The 18326-nt window shown below is 47.6% G+C and overlaps 2 protein-coding genes across 3 annotated transcripts in view; one reads left to right on the top strand and one right to left on the bottom strand.

The window, feature by feature from the left end:
• Positions 1-1061: 1061 nt before the first annotated feature.
• On the top strand, positions 1062-6856 carry LOC111068344 (cytochrome P450 4c3). Its single transcript, XM_022357779.2, has 7 exons — positions 1062-1478; positions 4509-4741; positions 4811-4970; positions 5051-5120; positions 5586-5877; positions 5943-6222; positions 6276-6856. Exons 1-7 carry the CDS (start codon positions 1244-1246, stop codon positions 6614-6616), a joined length of 1611 nt encoding a protein of 536 aa, XP_022213471.1. The 5' UTR covers positions 1062-1243; the 3' UTR covers positions 6617-6856.
• LOC111068376 overlaps positions 6795-18326 on the bottom strand; it is a 66123-nt gene continuing 54591 nt past the window's right edge. The window contains exons 1-4 of one of the 2 annotated variants that reach the window (XM_022357834.2): positions 13634-13693; positions 7307-7462; positions 7076-7244; positions 6795-7008 (exon numbers count right to left, since the gene is read on the bottom strand). In XM_022357834.2, the coding sequence (XP_022213526.2) occupies positions 7004-7008; positions 7076-7244; positions 7307-7462; positions 13634-13669 (366 nt within the window). In that variant the 5' untranslated portion in view covers positions 13670-13693 and the 3' untranslated portion in view covers positions 6795-7003. Of the gene's footprint in view, positions 7009-7075; positions 7245-7306; positions 7463-13633; positions 13694-18326 lie in introns of those variants that run through there. The other variant, XR_005967465.1, reaches the window with a different exon arrangement.

Genomic DNA, 18326 nt, shown 5'->3' with positions numbered 1-18326 from the left:
ACCCAGGCACGAGCACAACCTGTGACGGCAATTAAAAATGCGCATAAGGGACCTTCTCCTTGGCCTTGGGTTACATTTAACATCTCGATCTCAATGGCAGCTAATTAAGAACCTAAAAATCTAACCAGTGCAAGGTTGCAATCGCCAGCGCAGGCAGCGGTGGCAAATGATTTTGATTTTGAAATTCTGAAACCTCTCGAATTAAACGCTCCCATTTTGAAGTGTCCACTAACGGACATGACAATGCGTTTAAGCTCGTAGTTTTATTGCACTTATACTAGTAGTGGTAGTGTATCTATAGTTAATGGTCCCCTCTCTCATCCAAAATGGGTGCTCAAGGCCACATCTGGGCAGAACCTGGAGCTGTCAGTTCTCAATGGTCTATCGGTCACAATTAATTGCATAGGGAGATCTTTCTGACTTCTGTTTTTGGTTTTCGAACCCAAGGGCAAGCCATCAAAGTGCAAAAAATAAATAGGCGAAAAAAGTACACTGAAAAAAGTGTGTTCCGAGATGATATTTTAGGGAGTGGCATTCCCATTTATGGTAGAATTTTTCCGCCCAAGAGAGATGTACACATAAGGAGGAGATATATTCTAGAGAGTGTATAATGAGAATGTTAAAGCATTAAGCTAAGATCTTCAGGTCAAGATTGGCAGTAGATATCTTTTTCATATTAAAAGTAGCATCCTTATTTCTCGCTGTGGAACCCTCTGTGGAACTGCAACTATTTGTGGGTCTCGTCAGCAGCAAACGGCCCAGTCATCTAGGCAACAATGTGAGTGGCAGAAAGACAGACAGCCGAGTGCAAGGCGGTCGTTTTGGCTACCTTTTTGTCGCCTCTGGCACTGGCGTCGTCTCTACTACCTTTTCGCGATCGAGCACACACATCAGTGCCGAGCATTTGGAGATACTCTCACGCACACCAAGGCACACACAGACACAAATACAGATGGAGCTACGATACGAAGCCGAGCTTGCGACGAGAGCTGCTTGAAACCCGAAACGCTTGGCCCGAAATTTTTAGCACTTCTTTTTAAATTTTTGTGCAATCTCGGATTTTTGGTTAGTTGTCTATTGGAGTTCGCAGCGCTTATAGCCAACATTCGATAGGGTTCGCCGGATCCGGTTCGATCTACATACGTATACGTGGGACAGGGATATGCCCCGAGCATTACAAAGTGAAACGCAAATAAACACGCCAAAAATATACTCCATTCCGAGTTCCGAGCTGACATAAAGGATGTCCTCAAAAGTGATTAGTTCTTTGATGGCCGAGAGCATTTTGCTCACGAAAATGGCCCAAGTGATTTCGGGATACTCCCCCATAACAATCTTCCTGCTGGCGTCCATCACCATCTTCCTGGTGGTCTACAACAAGCGCAGGTCCCGCCTGGTGAAGCACATTGAGAAGATACCGGGCCCGGCCGCCATGCCCTTCCTGGGCAATGCCATCGAAATGAATGTGGATCACGATGGTGAGTACGAGTACGAGTACCAGTACGAGTTCTAGAGTTCTCACACCCATTTGGACAATAAATACTCTGTGTACACTCTGTGACTGCTCCAGTTAGTGATATCGACCCTGAGTCATGCCAAGGGGTGCATGATTGGTTGGACAAACAGTGAGCCGGGGAGCTGAGCAGGTGCTAATTTGGCTGATCAGCTCCCAACGAGCCCATGTATGTGAGATCTTCGATGGACCGATCTTTGGTTTGGATGCCAGTGTTAATGAACTTTGCTTAGCTTTTGGAAATTCACTTTCATTGCGGAAGATAGTCTGCCCAGGCCATAAGATCCCACAAACCCAGTCGCTAATTGATTTATAGAACAGCCTAGACAAACATTTTGAAATGCAACAAAACCTGTGGAAAATTGGGCTGTAATAAGCAGGTGATTTGTGTTGTGTGCTCTTCGCTTGTGTTTTGTTTTGTTTTTTTAGCTTTTTGCGGGGTTTTTGTTGTTGCTGCAACACATAATTTAATTAACATATATTTGTCTCTGTCCGCGGGGTTTGCCTCATCTTCGATTGGGGACAAACAAAACACCAATAAATTAAGCTGCATTTGAGCTCGGAACCCAAACGAGTTGTTTAATTAAAATGAGTTTAAATTCCGAAAAAGTTCTGCGGGAAGGCATTCACCTTTACCCGAAAACAGAACCTAATCAAATATTTAATTGGAAACCTCAGACGGAGGTTAATTTGACACTTAACCACCCGGCACCGGATGAATTATGGAACAATCAAAAGTTATCACACAAATTAGCGCAGATAAATGTTTTTGATCTTAATATACGACCGGACTTTGAAGTGGGCCAAGACTTTCCCTTAATCGTAATACTTAAAATGTAATTTCACACGCCCTTTATATGGAATTAAACTATTAAGAAATATGAACAGAGCCGTGGAGAGTCAGTGGCCAGAAGCTTATAGTCGGATGCCCATAAATCAGTGGCATAACAAGCCAAACAAATACTTACTTGAAGAGCGATAAAAATAGCCATAAACAAGGCAGCCCCAGACCCGGCTCAGACAGAGACTGGGGTCTCATGAAAAGGTCCAAAGCAGACAATGGGCAATGGGCCTCTGGCCAAAGCGGACTTGATCTTGACACTGAATCGTAGAAGAACTCTGCAGTTCTCTATCGATCGATGTATGATTAATTCGCTTGCCGCAGATCCGCTTTTGCAATGCCGAAAACAAAGCAAATTAACATGAATTTAAATGCGGAAGCAGCCCCCAAGAGATACGAAATTTGTGGGCAAACTATTGGACCGCTGCAATGCTGGCTCTGAGCGGATTTCGTGTAGGAAATGAATTTGATAAAATGTATAAAATATTGTTGCTCACTTGATATGAGCTAAGCCCTGACTGGATTCGATTCATTTCCGTTTTTTTCTTTGTCTTTGAAGAGTCGGTGAAGATCTCTTCTACCGAGTGGCTACCCCCCTACCTCCCAAATCTGGTTTTTGGTTAGTCTTGAGAGTTCTTATGGCTGCCCAATTAGCATTAGCTTATTTATAAAATTTCATTGAATGTTTAGCAGTGTTTCGACCAAGTGATAATCAAGTTAGATCATTTAATGAGTCGGGCAGAACATTAGGAACTGGTTCATGCAAACCAGTCTATTATATGAGCATCATCTTCAAGCAGCAAGAGCCGAATAGTCTGTCAGAAGATTTGATCAAATACTTGCCAAGTAAAAGATTCTTTTGCTGTCAAGGCAATCGGGGAGTAGCAGCTTGCAGCTTGCCTACAATTTATGGAGCGATTAGCAGCCTCTGAGTTTTTATGAATATTTTTATAATCATAATTTAATTTAAGAACGTACCTCCCCTGTCTGTCTCTGCAATTACGAGGCTTTTGTTAAATGCTTATAGTGAAATATGATGTTGCAGAACGGCTGCCCAAGGTCAAGTGGTTCTTGATCATGCATATTTCTCTTGGATAGCTCGCAGCTGAAGCTGAAGGGGCAAGAAGATTGGCAACATACTAGCTTGAGTGGTTTGTGGTGTGGAGTGGAGTGGAGTTGTGTGCAGTGCTTCCAAGGCTTCAACTGGTTACCAGTTCTAATGCCAAAGAACATTCGCTGGCTTGCGCGGGTCACGGCTGCCTGTGGCAGTAACCTGGGGTGCCTGGGGTCGGTAGTGGGTGTTCTGCCCACTGTACTGCTGGGTGCGGCATTGGGGAGCACTTGGATCGCCGTCTGCGCGGTAACTGCTTTTTAATGTGCACTGCCAATGTCAGCCGAGCGAGAGAGCTACCAAAATTATGCCAGACATAAATTATTTCAAATTGCCAAAGCAATTTTACGCAGAAAATACCGCAGCAGGCAGGTGACAGCCAGGTACAATATGAAATCAAAAGCAAAATCAAAATGAAAATGATAATGAAGACAGCCGGCTGTGCCGGCACTCTAGTGGCTCTGACTGTGTCTCTGCCACTGACTCTGTAAAATGTGCTTTGTTTTGGGAGAGTACGAAATTTGCTACCCATTTGCCATTGGGGTTGCCTTTGCCTTCGCCTTCCATGCAAACTTCCGACTTGGCATCAAAACTAGTATGAATGTCGGCGTCATCATCAAGTTTTGCTTTTTGGGTGTTTTTGGGGGTTACATAAAGTCATTATTAGAGATCGCTGAATGGCCACGCATGGGTATGGGTATGGGTAAGGGTCCCCAGTCTCTGTGCTTGTGTGCGAGAGAGTGTTTCATATTTTTAATTAATGCAGAAAATACATATGTACATATGTATGTATATGCAGATGCTACATAGATAATGAGTAACGTGCCTTCGCTCAGCTATGCTCTGCTCTGCTCTGCTTTCGGCTTTTGGGTGTTTTCTTGGAAAGTAATTGCAGCGACCTTGATAGTTGCCCAGAGAGGGAGTCTCCCATTGCTGCCGTTAACTATTTTCTCACACAAATTTGTCATAAGCGCTACGATTTGAGTTTGCTAACCGGTTTCGCACCATCACCATCAACAATCACCATTTGAATTCTCTTTCAGAGCTCTTCAACCGCGTCATCGGCATGCAGAAGCTGTGGGGCACGCGCCTCGGCATCAATCGCGTCTGGCAGGGCACCTCGCCCCGGGTGCTACTCTTCGAGCCCGAAACGGTGGAGCCCATCCTGAACAGCCAGAAGTTCGTGAACAAGAGCCACGACTACGACTATCTGCATCCCTGGCTGGGCACCGGCCTCCTCACCAGCACCGACCGCAAATGGCATTCCCGCAGAAAGGTGAGTGTCTGCTCCTCCTCCTCCTCCGGCAGAGTTCATCGGGTAACGTAACTCTCTCTGTTGCTGCAGATTCTCACGCCTGCCTTCCACTTCAAAATCTTGGACGACTTTGTGGATGTTTTCAACGAGCAGAGCGCCGTGCTGGCCCGCAAGCTGGCCGTTGAGGTGGGCAGCGAGGCGTTCAATCTGTTCCCCTACGTCACGCTCTGCACCTTGGACATTGTCTGTGGTGAGTGTCAATGTCGGGTAGGGGTAGGGTAGCCCCATCTCCATAGACCGTTGCTAATTGCGTCACTCGTCTTATTGCAGAGACCGCCATGGGTCGCAGAATCTATGCCCAGAGCGACAGCGAGTCGGAGTACGTGAAGGCAGTCTACGGGTAAGCGACACAGTGCCATAATGATCAGAAAATAGTGTGGGATTGGGCTAGGTTGGGGTGTCTGTGTGCAACTCTTCCTCATCTGCCAGCGACGTCCTGGCAGCAGTTTAATATCGAGAGCTGTCATGCCAGCTGTCAGAACAGGAGGAACACTCCCCCAGCTACACATGTCCTCCCATCCCATCCCATCCCATCCCATCCGTCCATCCGCCCTACGCCCGGGCAGGAGCTGAAGCAAAAGTGCAGCCATGCGGAAAATATGCGAGATTAAGATGTCAATGCGATGCTTGAAGTGCTCTGATGCTGATAACAGACAGCTCCCGCTCCCGCTGCCGCTGCCGCTCCTGCTGCTGCTGCTGCTTATGGCACGCCTCATGAAGCACACACCCAAGCCCACACTTGACTAACTTTCAATTTAACGCAACACTTTCCCAATCCCCATTCCAATCCCAATCCGCCCTTTAGAATTGGCTCGATTGTGCAGAGTCGCCAGTCGAAGATCTGGCTGCAGAGCGACCTCATCTTCCGGCTGACCGACGACTACAAGCTCCACCAGAGCTACATCAGCACGCTGCACGGCTTCTCCAACATGGTGATTCGGGAGCGCAAGACCGAGTTGGCCCTCCTGCAGGACAGCAACAACAACAACAATAACAACAACACCCCCGATGCCTACGATGATTTGGGAAAGAAGAAGCGTCTGGCCTTTTTGGATCTGCTGATCGATGCCTCCAAGGAGGGCACCGTGCTGACCAATGTAAGTGCCACCGGAAGGGAAGCTAAGCCTTCACTCTTAGAACCTGTCATTTGCCACCCCCATAGGAGGACATTCGCGAGGAGGTGGACACGTTCATGTTCGAGGGCCATGACACCACCTCGGCTGCCATTTCCTGGACCCTGTTCCTGCTCGGCTGCCATCCGGAGTACCAGGAGCAGGTGGCGGAGGAGCTTGACTCAATATTCGGGGACGACAAGGAGACGCCCGCCACCATGAAGAACCTCATGGACATGCGCTATCTGGAGTGCTGCATCAAGGACTCCCTCAGACTCTTCCCCAGTGTGCCCATGATGGCTCGCATGGTGGGCGAGGATGTGCATATCGGTAAGGCAATTACTCGCCAAGTGGTTTTGCGATCTCTGATCATCCGTTTGCAGGTGGCAAACTTGTACCTGCCGGCACTCAAGCAATCATCATGACATACGCCCTGCACCGCAATCCGCGGGTCTTCCCCAAGCCAGAACAGTTCAACCCCGACAACTTTCTGCCCGAGAACTGTGCCGGCCGGCACCCCTTCGCGTACATCCCCTTCAGCGCCGGACCCCGCAACTGCATTGGCCAGAAGTTCGCCATTCTGGAGGAGAAGGCCGTCATCTCCACGGTGCTGCGCAAGTACAAGATCGAGGCTGTCGATCGGCGCGAGGATCTCACCCTGCTGGGCGAGCTCATTCTGCGGCCCAAGGACGGGCTCCGTGTCAAGATCACGCCGCGTGCTTGAGCGCAGAGGCCCAGCACTCTATCCAAAGTATAAAACGTGTAAATAGTTAGAGATACCGTAATGTTAGGGACTAGTTTATGTTAAACTAAACGATTAATGCACAGGGTTGTGCCCTGTTTCGCTCCGTAATCTATTCAGTGTTAGGCTAAGAATAAAACTCAGTGATTGAATAATTGTATCCCGTTTATTTAAACGCGGAGCAATCCGGTATGCACAATTAAATTAATTAAAAGTAATTAAGAAAGAGTGAAATAGAAGTTGACTTCAGCGCGGTTTACATTGTAGGCGAACCAGTTGGAGTGGAAGAGGTAGTCCCCCTTGGGAAAGGGCAGGACTTCCGTAAAGTGCCGATTGATGAAGTCGATAGGAACCTTGTCCACCACAAGATCATGCTGCAAAGAAGGAAAATTTAAAAAGAAAGAGTATTGGAACATCCCCAAGGCATCTCAAGGCTCTCACATCGAAAGGGACAGGTGTGATTCATGTTGGAGTGGCTCCTGAACATATCATGAAAGTAGGCAACAACGCTATTTGAATTTCGGTTCCTTAGGAATTTGCATGCATCTATGGTAAAATTGTAGAGGAATGGCTTATAGCCGCTGAATCGCTTGAGCAGTGAAATGTTAACCTAAAATGATGGAATCATATTTCACTTGTTGCTAAACCGAATTAACATTAATATATACTAACTTTGACTTTGGTAATCGGAAGTTTATACAAATTCACTTTGAGAGACATGTACTTGTAGCTGCGATTCACCGACTTCAGATAGCAATACTCAAAATCATCGAATTCCTTGTCCAATGAAGTGCACTTGATGTTGGTAAACTCCACTGTAGAAGTGATCTAAAATATTTGATCATGGTTTATTCGATTTACAGCTCAAATTAAAAGGATACGCACTTCCCCAACTAGATGTAGAAACCAAATTAGCTGAACCAGAAGAATGAACGTGGAGCTCATTTTGAAAACGAATGAACACCGAAAGCCACTGTGATACGATTCGTATTTCGTATATAGTACAAGAGTATTTATCCCCCCAGTTGGAGCAGTTGTAAAGGTTTAGTCGGGTAATCCAATCCCACATTACGAATGCTTTATTACCCTTCCCAGCGGGCCGATATAATGTAAACTGCTACTCATAAATCATAAATTGAAGGGTATCCGCTGAACAGATTGGATATACTTAATTTATTCCACGTATTTTAGTTATCATTAGTTCATTAGTGTTCCTCTTTTCATAAATGGTCTTAGCAATTAGCAGAAATAAGAGCACTTCTGTTCGTTACGGTCCATTTGGTTTGATCAAATGATTATGTACAGACTAATATACATATGGAGCTGTTGCCTCTCTCTCAAAACTATTGGATTTAAATAGGTTGCAACAGTGTAATGACGTCACGAAAGATTAAAACTATTAAGTACTTACTTAATATGCGACTCTACTACCTCTACTACCCCCCGTACTGAGTCAGTAAATAAATTTATTAGCTTATGATTTATGTTGAATCTTAAAATATTTTAAGTTCTAAATTTTTTGGCTACATCTGCTATCTACATCTACAATGTCGATTCCACACCTGAAATGTAAATTATACATTCTACACTTTCTCCGCAAAGGTCGCGCATTGCACAGGGCAGAGTGTGTGCGAGCGAGAAAGGGAATGAGTAGCGTCAGCAGCGCCGGAGGAGGTGGGGGAAGAAACTGAAAATTAATTTATTTTTTCTGGCTATAACAATGATTCAATCTTAATCAGATTCGGCAATCTGGTAGATATGGTCATTCTCTTCGGTACTACGTTTTTACTTTTCTGGTATCTTTAAAATTGGGGCAGCCACAGATTTTCGTCCTTTGTGGTGGTGGAATGGGGCGTGGCGAAATTTTGAAATACACTTGTAGCAGTGTGATATCACAAGAGTCTGAAAACAAAACTTGGTTGCTCCAGCTCTTATAGTCTCTGAGAACTTGGCGACAAACAAGACTGACGGACAGAGAGACAGACGGACATACACTTGGTTATTGATGCTGATCAAGCTCCTCTTATGGTGTCGGAACCTTCCCCTTACACATTTTATGTTACATATTGTCTACACGATCTCTACATGTACTCTACACAAATATTTTCGTACACTTGATCACATTTAGTAGGGACACAAACCCAGCGATCAAAAAGTACCGCCAGTGCTGCCAGTTTAGCCTTTTTTTTCTTCCGAATTTAGCTTTTACTGAGTCTGATATTCCAGCAGCACTGGCTCCGCTGCGTAACTATTTTCTCTCACTAAAATCATTTCAATTGGATGATAATTAAAATTATAATAAACATTCGTGTAATATTTGCTTGCCCCCCGATTTGTTCAAGTATTTTAATGGCAATCTAGCAATCTAGCAAAATGGCCATCAACAACAAACGGCGCCATTTGGCTTGGCCCGCTTCTGCGGCTGTGTGGCTGTGTGGGTGCAGCGCAGTGCACACCCGTTTCCATATTTTCCAACATTATTTGTTTTCTTTCGATTTTTTGCAAAATGGAGCGGCGCCAGAGCTTAGTGGGAACTTAAGTGTGCTTTTGGCTTGTAATGCACAAATAAATTCCCCGTGTGCGGGCTGGGCTGCTCGGCCATTGGTTCCACAGTGTACATATATCTAAATGGATATTATGCGCACATTTCATGACGCGGACAGGCAGACGGAGGCGGAGGCAGACGAGTCACGTTAGATAGCTCAAATCGGGGCAGGAACACAGATAGCTAGATCGATAACCAGGTGAAGATAAGCATGCGAAGAGCGGCCCGGCTACTCTACACAAGGTGGGTGGGTGGGGGAGGCAAACAATCAATTAGAATGGCAAAATCTTTGTAAATGCAGTAAAAATCCACGGAACGCAAAAAGAGCTTAAAAAGTAATTCCCGAACCAGACAAGAACTGGAAAAAGGGAAGGAAAATCGCACCGCACCGTACCGTATGGCACGCAACCAAAAAATGGCGATCATTCGATAGGGATGTGGAGTGCGGCCCTGAATCATAACAATGACGATGGCGATCCAGCCAGTCCGCCGGCCTGCCAGTCTGCCAGTCTGTCATAGAGTCGGTCACGAATTGTGGCAATAAATCGATTGGAATCGCAATTGCAATTGCAATTGCAGTGTTCGTGCCTGGCAGTTGTACATTTTATGGGTTTATGGATTTACAATGCCAGCTCGACTAGATTGCTGTTTGTTCTAGTTTACTAACGGGCTTTAAAATCAATCGATCACAATTGGGGAGTGACCACAGACCGGAGATACGTACATACATACGCACGTACGTCGCTGGAGGTACAAGCGTATCTCTGGACAGTTGCAGATGGAATCTCCGGCTGGCATATGCTTCCTCCATCCACTGGCATGCGCCGCTATCCAAACACTTGAGTAATTATGCGAGCTGGCGGCGCTTTGAACCCACTCTTCAATGCAATCCAATCCAAACCAACCCAATCCAATCCTCGGTTGTCGCTTAAACGGATTGCGAGTGCGACATCAAAACAAATTGCACTCCCTCGTGGATAGCACACAAATCTGATTAGCAAAACATTTACAAACGCAAATCGCAAGTTAGCGCCGACTTTGCGTTAGGGATGAGGTTGAGGCTGAGGCTGAACCCACCCCGCATCTCATTTGATGTGTGAACTTTCAGCAGGGGCTGTGGCAGGGGCTGGGGCTGGTTGCTCGACTAATTTGATTGACGTCGTCAGCGGGCCAGGAAATTGTGGGAAAAGGAAAACAACTCTCGCGCAGAGCGGGCCACAAGTGGCACTGGGCGGGCGAGCTATGGCTGGTAGGTGGGCAGGTAGCAGCATCCCAGAAATGATATCCAAACAAACCCAATTTGGTGGGCTGCCAACGCCTTTGATAGATTAGCAGACAAAACGAAAGAGGCGCGAGACTGTGACACGTGACCCGGAGCAGGAGCAGGAGAAGGAGCACGAGCATGAGCCCGAGTGGGAGTGGGAGCAGGACCCGAAGCATGGACCAATGTCAAATTCGTATTCCATTTGGCTGGGGCATACAAAATTGATTTGCTTGTAGCACAAGTAAAATATTTGCCAGCGGCATGCAGCATCCATTAAACAGCTGCTGCTGCCCCTGCTGCTGCTTTTGTCGCTCTCGGTGTCGATGTTGGTCCTGCCTCCGTGCCAAGGACACGTGCCAGTGGTGCACTTGCCAGCGCTTCTGTCACGTGCCAGCCGGCAAATTAAACAAGGCGCAACATGGGAAGCAAAAGTTTAACAATGCAGAAAATTGAAAAACAATCAGAAGGCCGAGCCGCAGCAGCGGGAAAGAGACGACAGGCAGGCAGGCAGTGAAAGTAAAGTGGTGGCATGCCATGCAGAACCCAGAAGATACAGCATGCAGGATGCAGCGCACAGGACCCTCTCCGTCCGCCTGTTTACCCAGAGCGCGCGTCTCCTTTCGTCTCACTTTATTTGGCCATAATTAGCTTAATGCGCGCAACAAACAACCAGGCAGAGGCACTGGGGCAGGCTCGGAGACAGGGACACATCCGTGCTGGCCATGCATGTCCTTGCTGGCACTTCGCCAGGCCAGTGGCAATGCCAAAGCAAACAAATGTGGCAGCAACGTGAGGCAAGAGCAGAAGCAACAGCCAGAGCAGTCCGTAAAGTGGCTGAAAAAATAAAACCCATGGCAAACTTGGCTAGGACAAGGTGACCATCAAATACTCTTATGGCTAAAAGTTCCTTCAAAATATTATGGTACAAAATAAGAGCAGTAGACTTGCAGAACTATGGGCTACTAAGATGTAGGAGATGAAGCTAGGGGATCCATCATAAGTGGATCTCTCGTGTATCCCTGGGTAAAATATTGTATCCGTAGAATCTCCTTTGCCACAGACATTCGCATAGCAGGGGCAACCCTTGGAAGAGAGCTCGTAGAAAAACAAGAAAAAAGCAAACAGAATGCACGGAAAAAATTAAAATCATTAATCCCCTTAAAAGGTTCTTAATCTGTGGCTGCTGCTGCTGAATTTTGTTGCTTCATTTGCCTCGCAGTCCGCCTCCCACCCAGCCTGTCTGCTGCTGTTGAGTTTGACTCCGGGTTTGGTTTTTCCGCTTCGACATTACTCATACGCAGTGTGACCACTGAGGGTGCCAGGGTCCGTGTCGGGTGCTCTCCCCTATCGCCTATCAGCTCTTGGTTCTATGTCTTGTGACCCCTTCTTTGTTGGTGCCAGAGGAGCTGTCAATGAAGTGTCCGGCGGCCGTCAACGCCGTCGCCCATGCGACATCATCATATGACCAGTGTGAGTCAGTGAATCAGCTGCCAAATTTGATTTGTGCTTTGGCCAACAAATGCTTTAATGAGACTCTAGGGTGGGAGGGGACTGGGCTCCGAGTTCCGAGTTCGATCTCCGCCAAAACGATGACGATGACCCTGGGGCCTCTGTCTCTGTCTCCGTCTCTGTCAGCCACTGCGATCGTAAATTGAGCAAACATTTGTGGTTTGCTCTGGCTGATTGCGTGCACTGCAATGCAAGTTTTATGGCACTCTCCGTGCGATGATACGAGTGTGCGAGTGGTACTGCCAGCCTGTGGGTTCGAGTGCCCAGCGAGGGCAAACAGTTCGCTTTATGACATGACAGGGAAACTCTCCGCCGATGGCCATGCAAAAACTGTCGTAATCAGTCGCCTCGCAAAATGTAAATAATTTCACTCCCAACTGAACTAAACGATCAGAATGGAAAGAGCCTGAGGCTGAAACAGAAACCTCAAACCTCAAACCTGAAACCTGACACAAATAAAATAATAAATTTTATACGAAATTGACAAGCTGGCTTAGCCGCTGCTGATAGTGGTCTCCGAGTGGTCTCCATTGGGAGGTGGATAGTACTTACTGCCAATAAAGAATGCACATTGGCCAGCAGCACACAGTAGCTGGTTGGGTAGTTCGCTGCCCGCTTACCGCAGGGGCTGTAAAGTTAAGCATTTAATTGCGAAATTAAAGACAGTCGAAGGTTGGTGGGACTTTTTAGGGTATCTACGCCTCCTCTCGAGCAAATCTAATTAATTTCCACCACCCGAAAGTTATGAACGAGCAGGAAAATCAAAAGGAAAACAAAGGGAAAACTTATGTTCCACTTCCACTGCCACCACAATCACAATCACAATTGCAGGCGTACTGGCAAAAAGAAAACAGAGAACAAAAAATAACAAGGAATTTAAATTGAAATTATTTATTTTTGCATTTTGAAAGCGTTTGCGCGTGTCAAGGATTTCTCACGCCCGGTGTCCCCTCCCCTTCCCTCCCCGCTCTCCTTATCACGCTCTATAAATATCTCTCTGGCTCAGTCAACCCCTGAGCAGAAAGAGGGAAAGACCCCCGTATTGCTCCCACCCTTTGGCTTGCAAGAAACAGAAGTCCCCGGCAGCCTCAGCTTTTATTTTTTAATTTGAAAATATAAAAATAACAAAGAGCTCTGGCATATTCAAATGTCACAGTCTCCCCCACTCGAACCCTCTGGCAAAATCGGTTGCCATGGCAGATATACGAGGCAGTATCTTCTGTTAAGAAAACTTTCACCAAAGATTCAGGAAAATATATTTTTATAATCATTGTACAATTGCTCCATAGAAGATAGTGTTTATTTGCACCCCTAACTCCCTTAAATAAATATTTCACACCTTAAATGGGTCAAGGTTAAGGTCAGGGAGTGCATTGCCACTCTGAGAACTTTCTAGTTCCATTTCCACCTTGGATCAATTGAACAAACAAGATAACCCGAGACTCAACCACGAACTGCGGATCCCGCAAGGCATTCCCGTACTGCCCCTTTGCCCATTGAGGAAGGTTCCGAGGCCTTTCCCACGTCCACCCTCTGGATGAGCAGTAGTAAGCCCAAGACATCATCTCATAATCCTAAGCCAAATATAGCCGCCCGCCCCCTTGAGCGGACTGCCGTGAGAATGTGAGAGGGCACAGGCACCTGCCTGTCCGTGGAATATGAATATGAATATGGTAAATACCTTCCCGTTGTGATGGATAAATCGGTAATCACACATTCTTAGGCCGCATCAACGTCGAACGGAACTTCATCGGGGGGCCCACAGTTTTGATCCGGGGGGCTTACGACGCTGAACCACTGGACTAAGTCAGTCCAATATTTCTCACGTTCCCTTCAGTTCCGTTCCGTTCCGGTTCGGGCAGCGACAGATCGGACATATGGCCGGGGAATACGCATCAGGAGGGATATGGATCGATGGGGGCGAGGCGATAGACGCGACGGACGACGAGCGACGCCCGACCATGTCTACGGTTAGATACAGTCACCCAGTCGACTCCCACTCCACTCCCACTGCCACTCCCACACTGCTGGAGTACGAGTGCGGCTGCTGTCTTTCGGCTGCTATAAATCATAAGCAAACATTTTGATATTGTAATCCCCATTTTAATCCATGCGCATAAAAAGCCAAAAATCAAACTTTTCGACATGGGCAGGCGGCGTCTCTGATGTTCTGTGGGCCTGTGGGCCTTTGGGCCTGCAGTTGCTTTGTTAGTTTTTCTCGTTGTTTTTCGCTCGTTTCCCCCCCAAAAAAAATTGATGGATTACCTTGGCCCCCGTTCCCGCCTGGCCTGGTGATAAGCATTCCTTAGCTTCTGGTTTGCCACCGCTGATGATGATTTTTCTTTGTTGATTTATTAATTAATTATGTGCGGAGGGAAACTGCGTCATTGCCCCCGACTCCCGACTCCCGGATATCGGAGGAGTATCGATAATAGTGCTAATAGGGCGCGATAACTTCCATTCCATGGCCGAGATCATTTCTTGTCGGCCCTTTTTAACTGCGGCAACGGGGCGGCAACAGTTGAAAGAAAGCCAAGCCATTTCGTGGTGCCTCTGTCCCTGTCACTGCGTTAGCCATGTTTGACGATGAGTTTTGGTGTGTGGGTGGGTGGGTTGGTGGGTTGGTTCCCTGCTGTCTCTGATGTGCAACCACAACCTTTGAAGTTGTTCCGGCAAAAGGTTGGGCAATGCATTCGTTTCGGGAGCGGAAGAAACTCTATGGATATATTCTAGATATATCCATCCCAAGTTACATTCAGAAAATGTTTATTTTTAATACTGTACTGTTTACCGTACAACAAATGGAATAACTTTGCAGATATATCAATTGGATGTCGCTATAATCAGTTGTACGCACCCTTAATTGATTTTGTCCGGCTTACTATCTCGCATATCCAATTTCCATCTCGAATAGACCTCCTCCCTCTCCCACTCTCCACCAGGGGCTTCTCCATTTCTACTCCTACTCCATCTACTCGAGAGGAAATTACTGACGAATCAATCCCGAACAGCTGTTTGTCTTGGGACCGTCCCAAAAGCGAGCAAATGCAACAGCCCAAAGGGGAAACCTCGCTGTCGTCCTGCTCCTGGCACTCGTCCTTCCCCTGCTCGCCAGCTCGCTGCCTGGGGAAATGTGTGTGCGGCCTCTGCGCATGTAACACGCAGCCCTCGAGGCCACACCCCTGCCTATCAGAGGGCGGGACCATGGAGTAGCGAGTCACGTTCAAAGCTGACCAATCAGAGCCGCCGGAGCCACCAGCGTGTGGTTGAGTGCAGCGTGGAGTGGCTGGAGATAAGCGGGGGGAGTGAGTGGGACGGCGACGGCGACGGCATGGACTGTTGCCCGGAGTGCGTGAGCAGAGTCCGGGTCTGGGTCCGTGTCGTCCTGGCTGCAGGAGCAAACCACCACGTGCCGTGCATAAATCGGCCAGCAATCGATGTAACTTTTGCCAGAGTCGAGTGTCCTCTCAGAGCAGTGAGCACGAGGGGAGAAGGGGGCGAAGGGGGAAACAAATGTCATCATATTTTTCCACGTTCCGAAATTATGCGACTCCTTGGACCGCTGCATCCTACCATTCTCCCCGTCCCCGTCCCCGTCTACGTCCCCGTAGACGATGTGTGTCGCTTAATTTGTTTGGCCTGCTCCGGCTCCTGTCTGATGGCCTGCTTCCGTTGCCGTTGCCGTTCCTCATCCTGTTTCTTTTCCCCACTCTCTTCCTTTTTTTTTTGTGTCGCGTCCGGCATATGGATGCGACATCAGGAGCGAGCCACGACACCAGAGCCGACTCCGGCATCGTACCGACACCGTTCCGACTTTGTTACAAGTACTTTACGGTAATGGAGGATTTTCGCTTGAGCATCCTCTAACAGAAATTAATTTAAATCGATATGCTGCTGGCTCGATGCTGCCGAGGATGGAGTGGCGTGGAGCTCTGTCTGTCTGTGTCCTGGACGGGTGTCCGAGCTCCTTCTCCTGATCCTGTTCTTTATTAATTAGCATCGTAATTTATTTTGGCGGTTTGATTGAATTGTAGGTGTAGTCCGCATACTCCGTACCCATTCCATGCCATTCGAAATCCATGGGATGCACTGAATCAAGATTCTGCGTGGCTCTGACATGGCCAATGTCAACAAGGACATGACACACACACACACACACACACGAGGGCAGGGCACTCCGACTCCCCTTGCCAGCATCTGTGAGCGTGTGTTTGTATAGTTTATTGACTGCTTGAGAGGGAAGTGCTTTCCATAGAGAAACGGAGAGATTTTTCGCTAAGGAATGTAAGACTGGCCGCAAATCCTGAAAATTGACTTCGTGGCAAGGACACAGGAGCTAGAGGAGAGTGTGAGGGAGAGTGAGAGAGAGGGAGCGAGAGGAATGGGGTTGGGTTGAGTGGCGGCAGGAAACAATGCCGCCATTTTGCGAAAGAGTTGCCAGAATCTGCTTGAGGGCGCAAAGCAGAGCAGAGCACAGAAGAGCGCCCCGAGCTGCGTGGCTTTCTCCTCCATCATAAGGCATACAAAATTAGTTCAGTTTTCGGGGACTGGGACTCGGAACGGAGTACGGGCAATGGGGGAGCAATACGTCGTGGATTGGGGCCACGTCTTTGTTGTTGTCGCATCGCCTCGCATCGCATCGCATCGCGCACTCCCTACCACGCACCATCGTATTTCATTTCGTCATGTTTCGGGATTAGGCCGGATTAGTTTGGCGACTGAGCAATGGCTCTGTCCTGAACTTTTCAACTGCCTCTGTCGTTGTCGCTGCCTCTGAACTTTTTGGTAGTTGCTTAAAAAAGAGATTGGGAAAGGGGGAGTGGGAGTGGGAGGGAGAGAAAGAAAGGGAAATGTGACGACAACAAGGGCGCGGATGTGGATGTGGATGTGAATGTGAATGTAGATATAAATGTGGATGGGAATGGGAATGGGTCTTGGGTATTGGGTATTGGAATGGGGGGGTCGGAGAATGTGGCTCCGACTGGTAATGCTGCTTCTTGTATATGTATAGGGAGACATTTCCCTGCGGATCCGACACTTTCACCGCCTTTGCATTTCAATTTCTTGAGGTGCGTGCGACTTCTTGAATGTTCGGCATTAGCATTTTCCTTCTGCGAGCATCAAAGGATGAAGAGGATGCAGATGGGTTGCCCCCTCCCTCCCCATGGCCGACACACAGTTCGTGGCACGTAGACACCATCTATAAGGTGTAGCGCCATTTTGTAGCGCACAGATAACGTGGGTGGAGCAGCAAGCACTGACTGTCAGTTCCCTCCTGCCACCCAGCCCTCTGTTTATATTTTTTTTCGATATCGCAAAGTCGAAAGTCTAATTTCAATTTCTCATATAATTGAAATTGCAGCCTGACTAAGTCGTTCCCGTACCCGTACCAGTCGCTGGCCCACAAATAGATATCATGTCATCAATGGGAAAGTAGCGCTGATTATGGGGGATTTGCCAGGGGACTACTGGGGACAGGACACTGTAATTGCACTGTGGAACATTCGCGATTCGGATCGGATTGCATAATAAAAAACTCAAGTTCCCAGGGGGATAGCCCTTTGAACAGGTGCTGGCTGGTGAGTGTGTTAGCCCTTGGACCTGGCACCCATCACCTCAAATCACACTTCCTCACCCCGAAAAATGTGCACAGGGCCTGAAGTACGCCGTCCACTTGTGCGTTGCCTTGTGCCTTGTGCTTGTGCCCCATCGAGTGGGTGGATCGCACGAGTATGCTCATGACTTATGCAACTGGCAGGTGAATTTGTATCGGGAGGGAACTGCACAGTTCAAAGCGCATTCGCCGCCCCAGCAACTCGAGCCCGTCTGAGCGACTCAAGTGGGGGGGCTGATTCTCTCAAGGGCCTCCGCTCAACTCGATTACTGGTGGAACCCTGCACTGTGCGCAATCTCTGCTCTGTCGCACGTTCTGGATGGACAGTCGGATGGACAAGTAGTTACAACAATCTGAGACATTTCCAATTAAAGTTTTCAATGGGAAATATGTACCAAGGCGCTGCAGCAAATCGAATTTGTTCTCAAGGTTTTTCGAGTCGAGTTTTAAGAGTTTTTGGCCTGTTGTGGCATAGATTACGTACATACATTACATAGAACTACGTGTTCTCGACTTACAGTGTTTGCTGTTCTTTTCCTGAGTCTGCAGAGTATTTTCTTGAGTTCCCGTTCCCAACAAGTGCAGATCCCATCCATCAATTGAAATCAAATAAAAATGATTAGTGCTGGCCATGCAAAAGTATATCAATTTGTTCGTGTTTAGCATCTGTAGATACAAGGATATAAATGGTACAACTTTTCTAGCTTCAGAGGCGCCGCATGACCCTTTATCCCTTAAGCGCCAGCATCTCCCACCCCCA

Source organism: Drosophila obscura, unplaced genomic scaffold (assembly GCF_018151105.1).
Source record: "Drosophila obscura isolate BZ-5 IFL unplaced genomic scaffold, ASM1815110v1 contig_150, whole genome shotgun sequence".
Classification (NCBI taxonomy): domain Eukaryota; kingdom Metazoa; phylum Arthropoda; class Insecta; order Diptera; family Drosophilidae; genus Drosophila; species Drosophila obscura.
This window is presented reverse-complemented; position numbering and strand designations above follow the sequence as displayed.

Bases quoted from the DNA above. Each gene is read 5' to 3' on its own strand.
- LOC111068344 (XM_022357779.2), top strand. From the start codon at position 1,244: ATGTCCTCAAAAGTGATTAGTTCTTTGATGGCCGAGAGCATTTTGCTC. The intron at 4,742-4,810 runs GTGAGTGTCTGC...CTGTTGCTGCAG, and splicing joins AATGGCATTCCCGCAGAAAG to ATTCTCACGCCTGCCTTCCA. The intron at 4,971-5,050 runs GTGAGTGTCAAT...GTCTTATTGCAG, and splicing joins CACCTTGGACATTGTCTGTG to AGACCGCCATGGGTCGCAGA.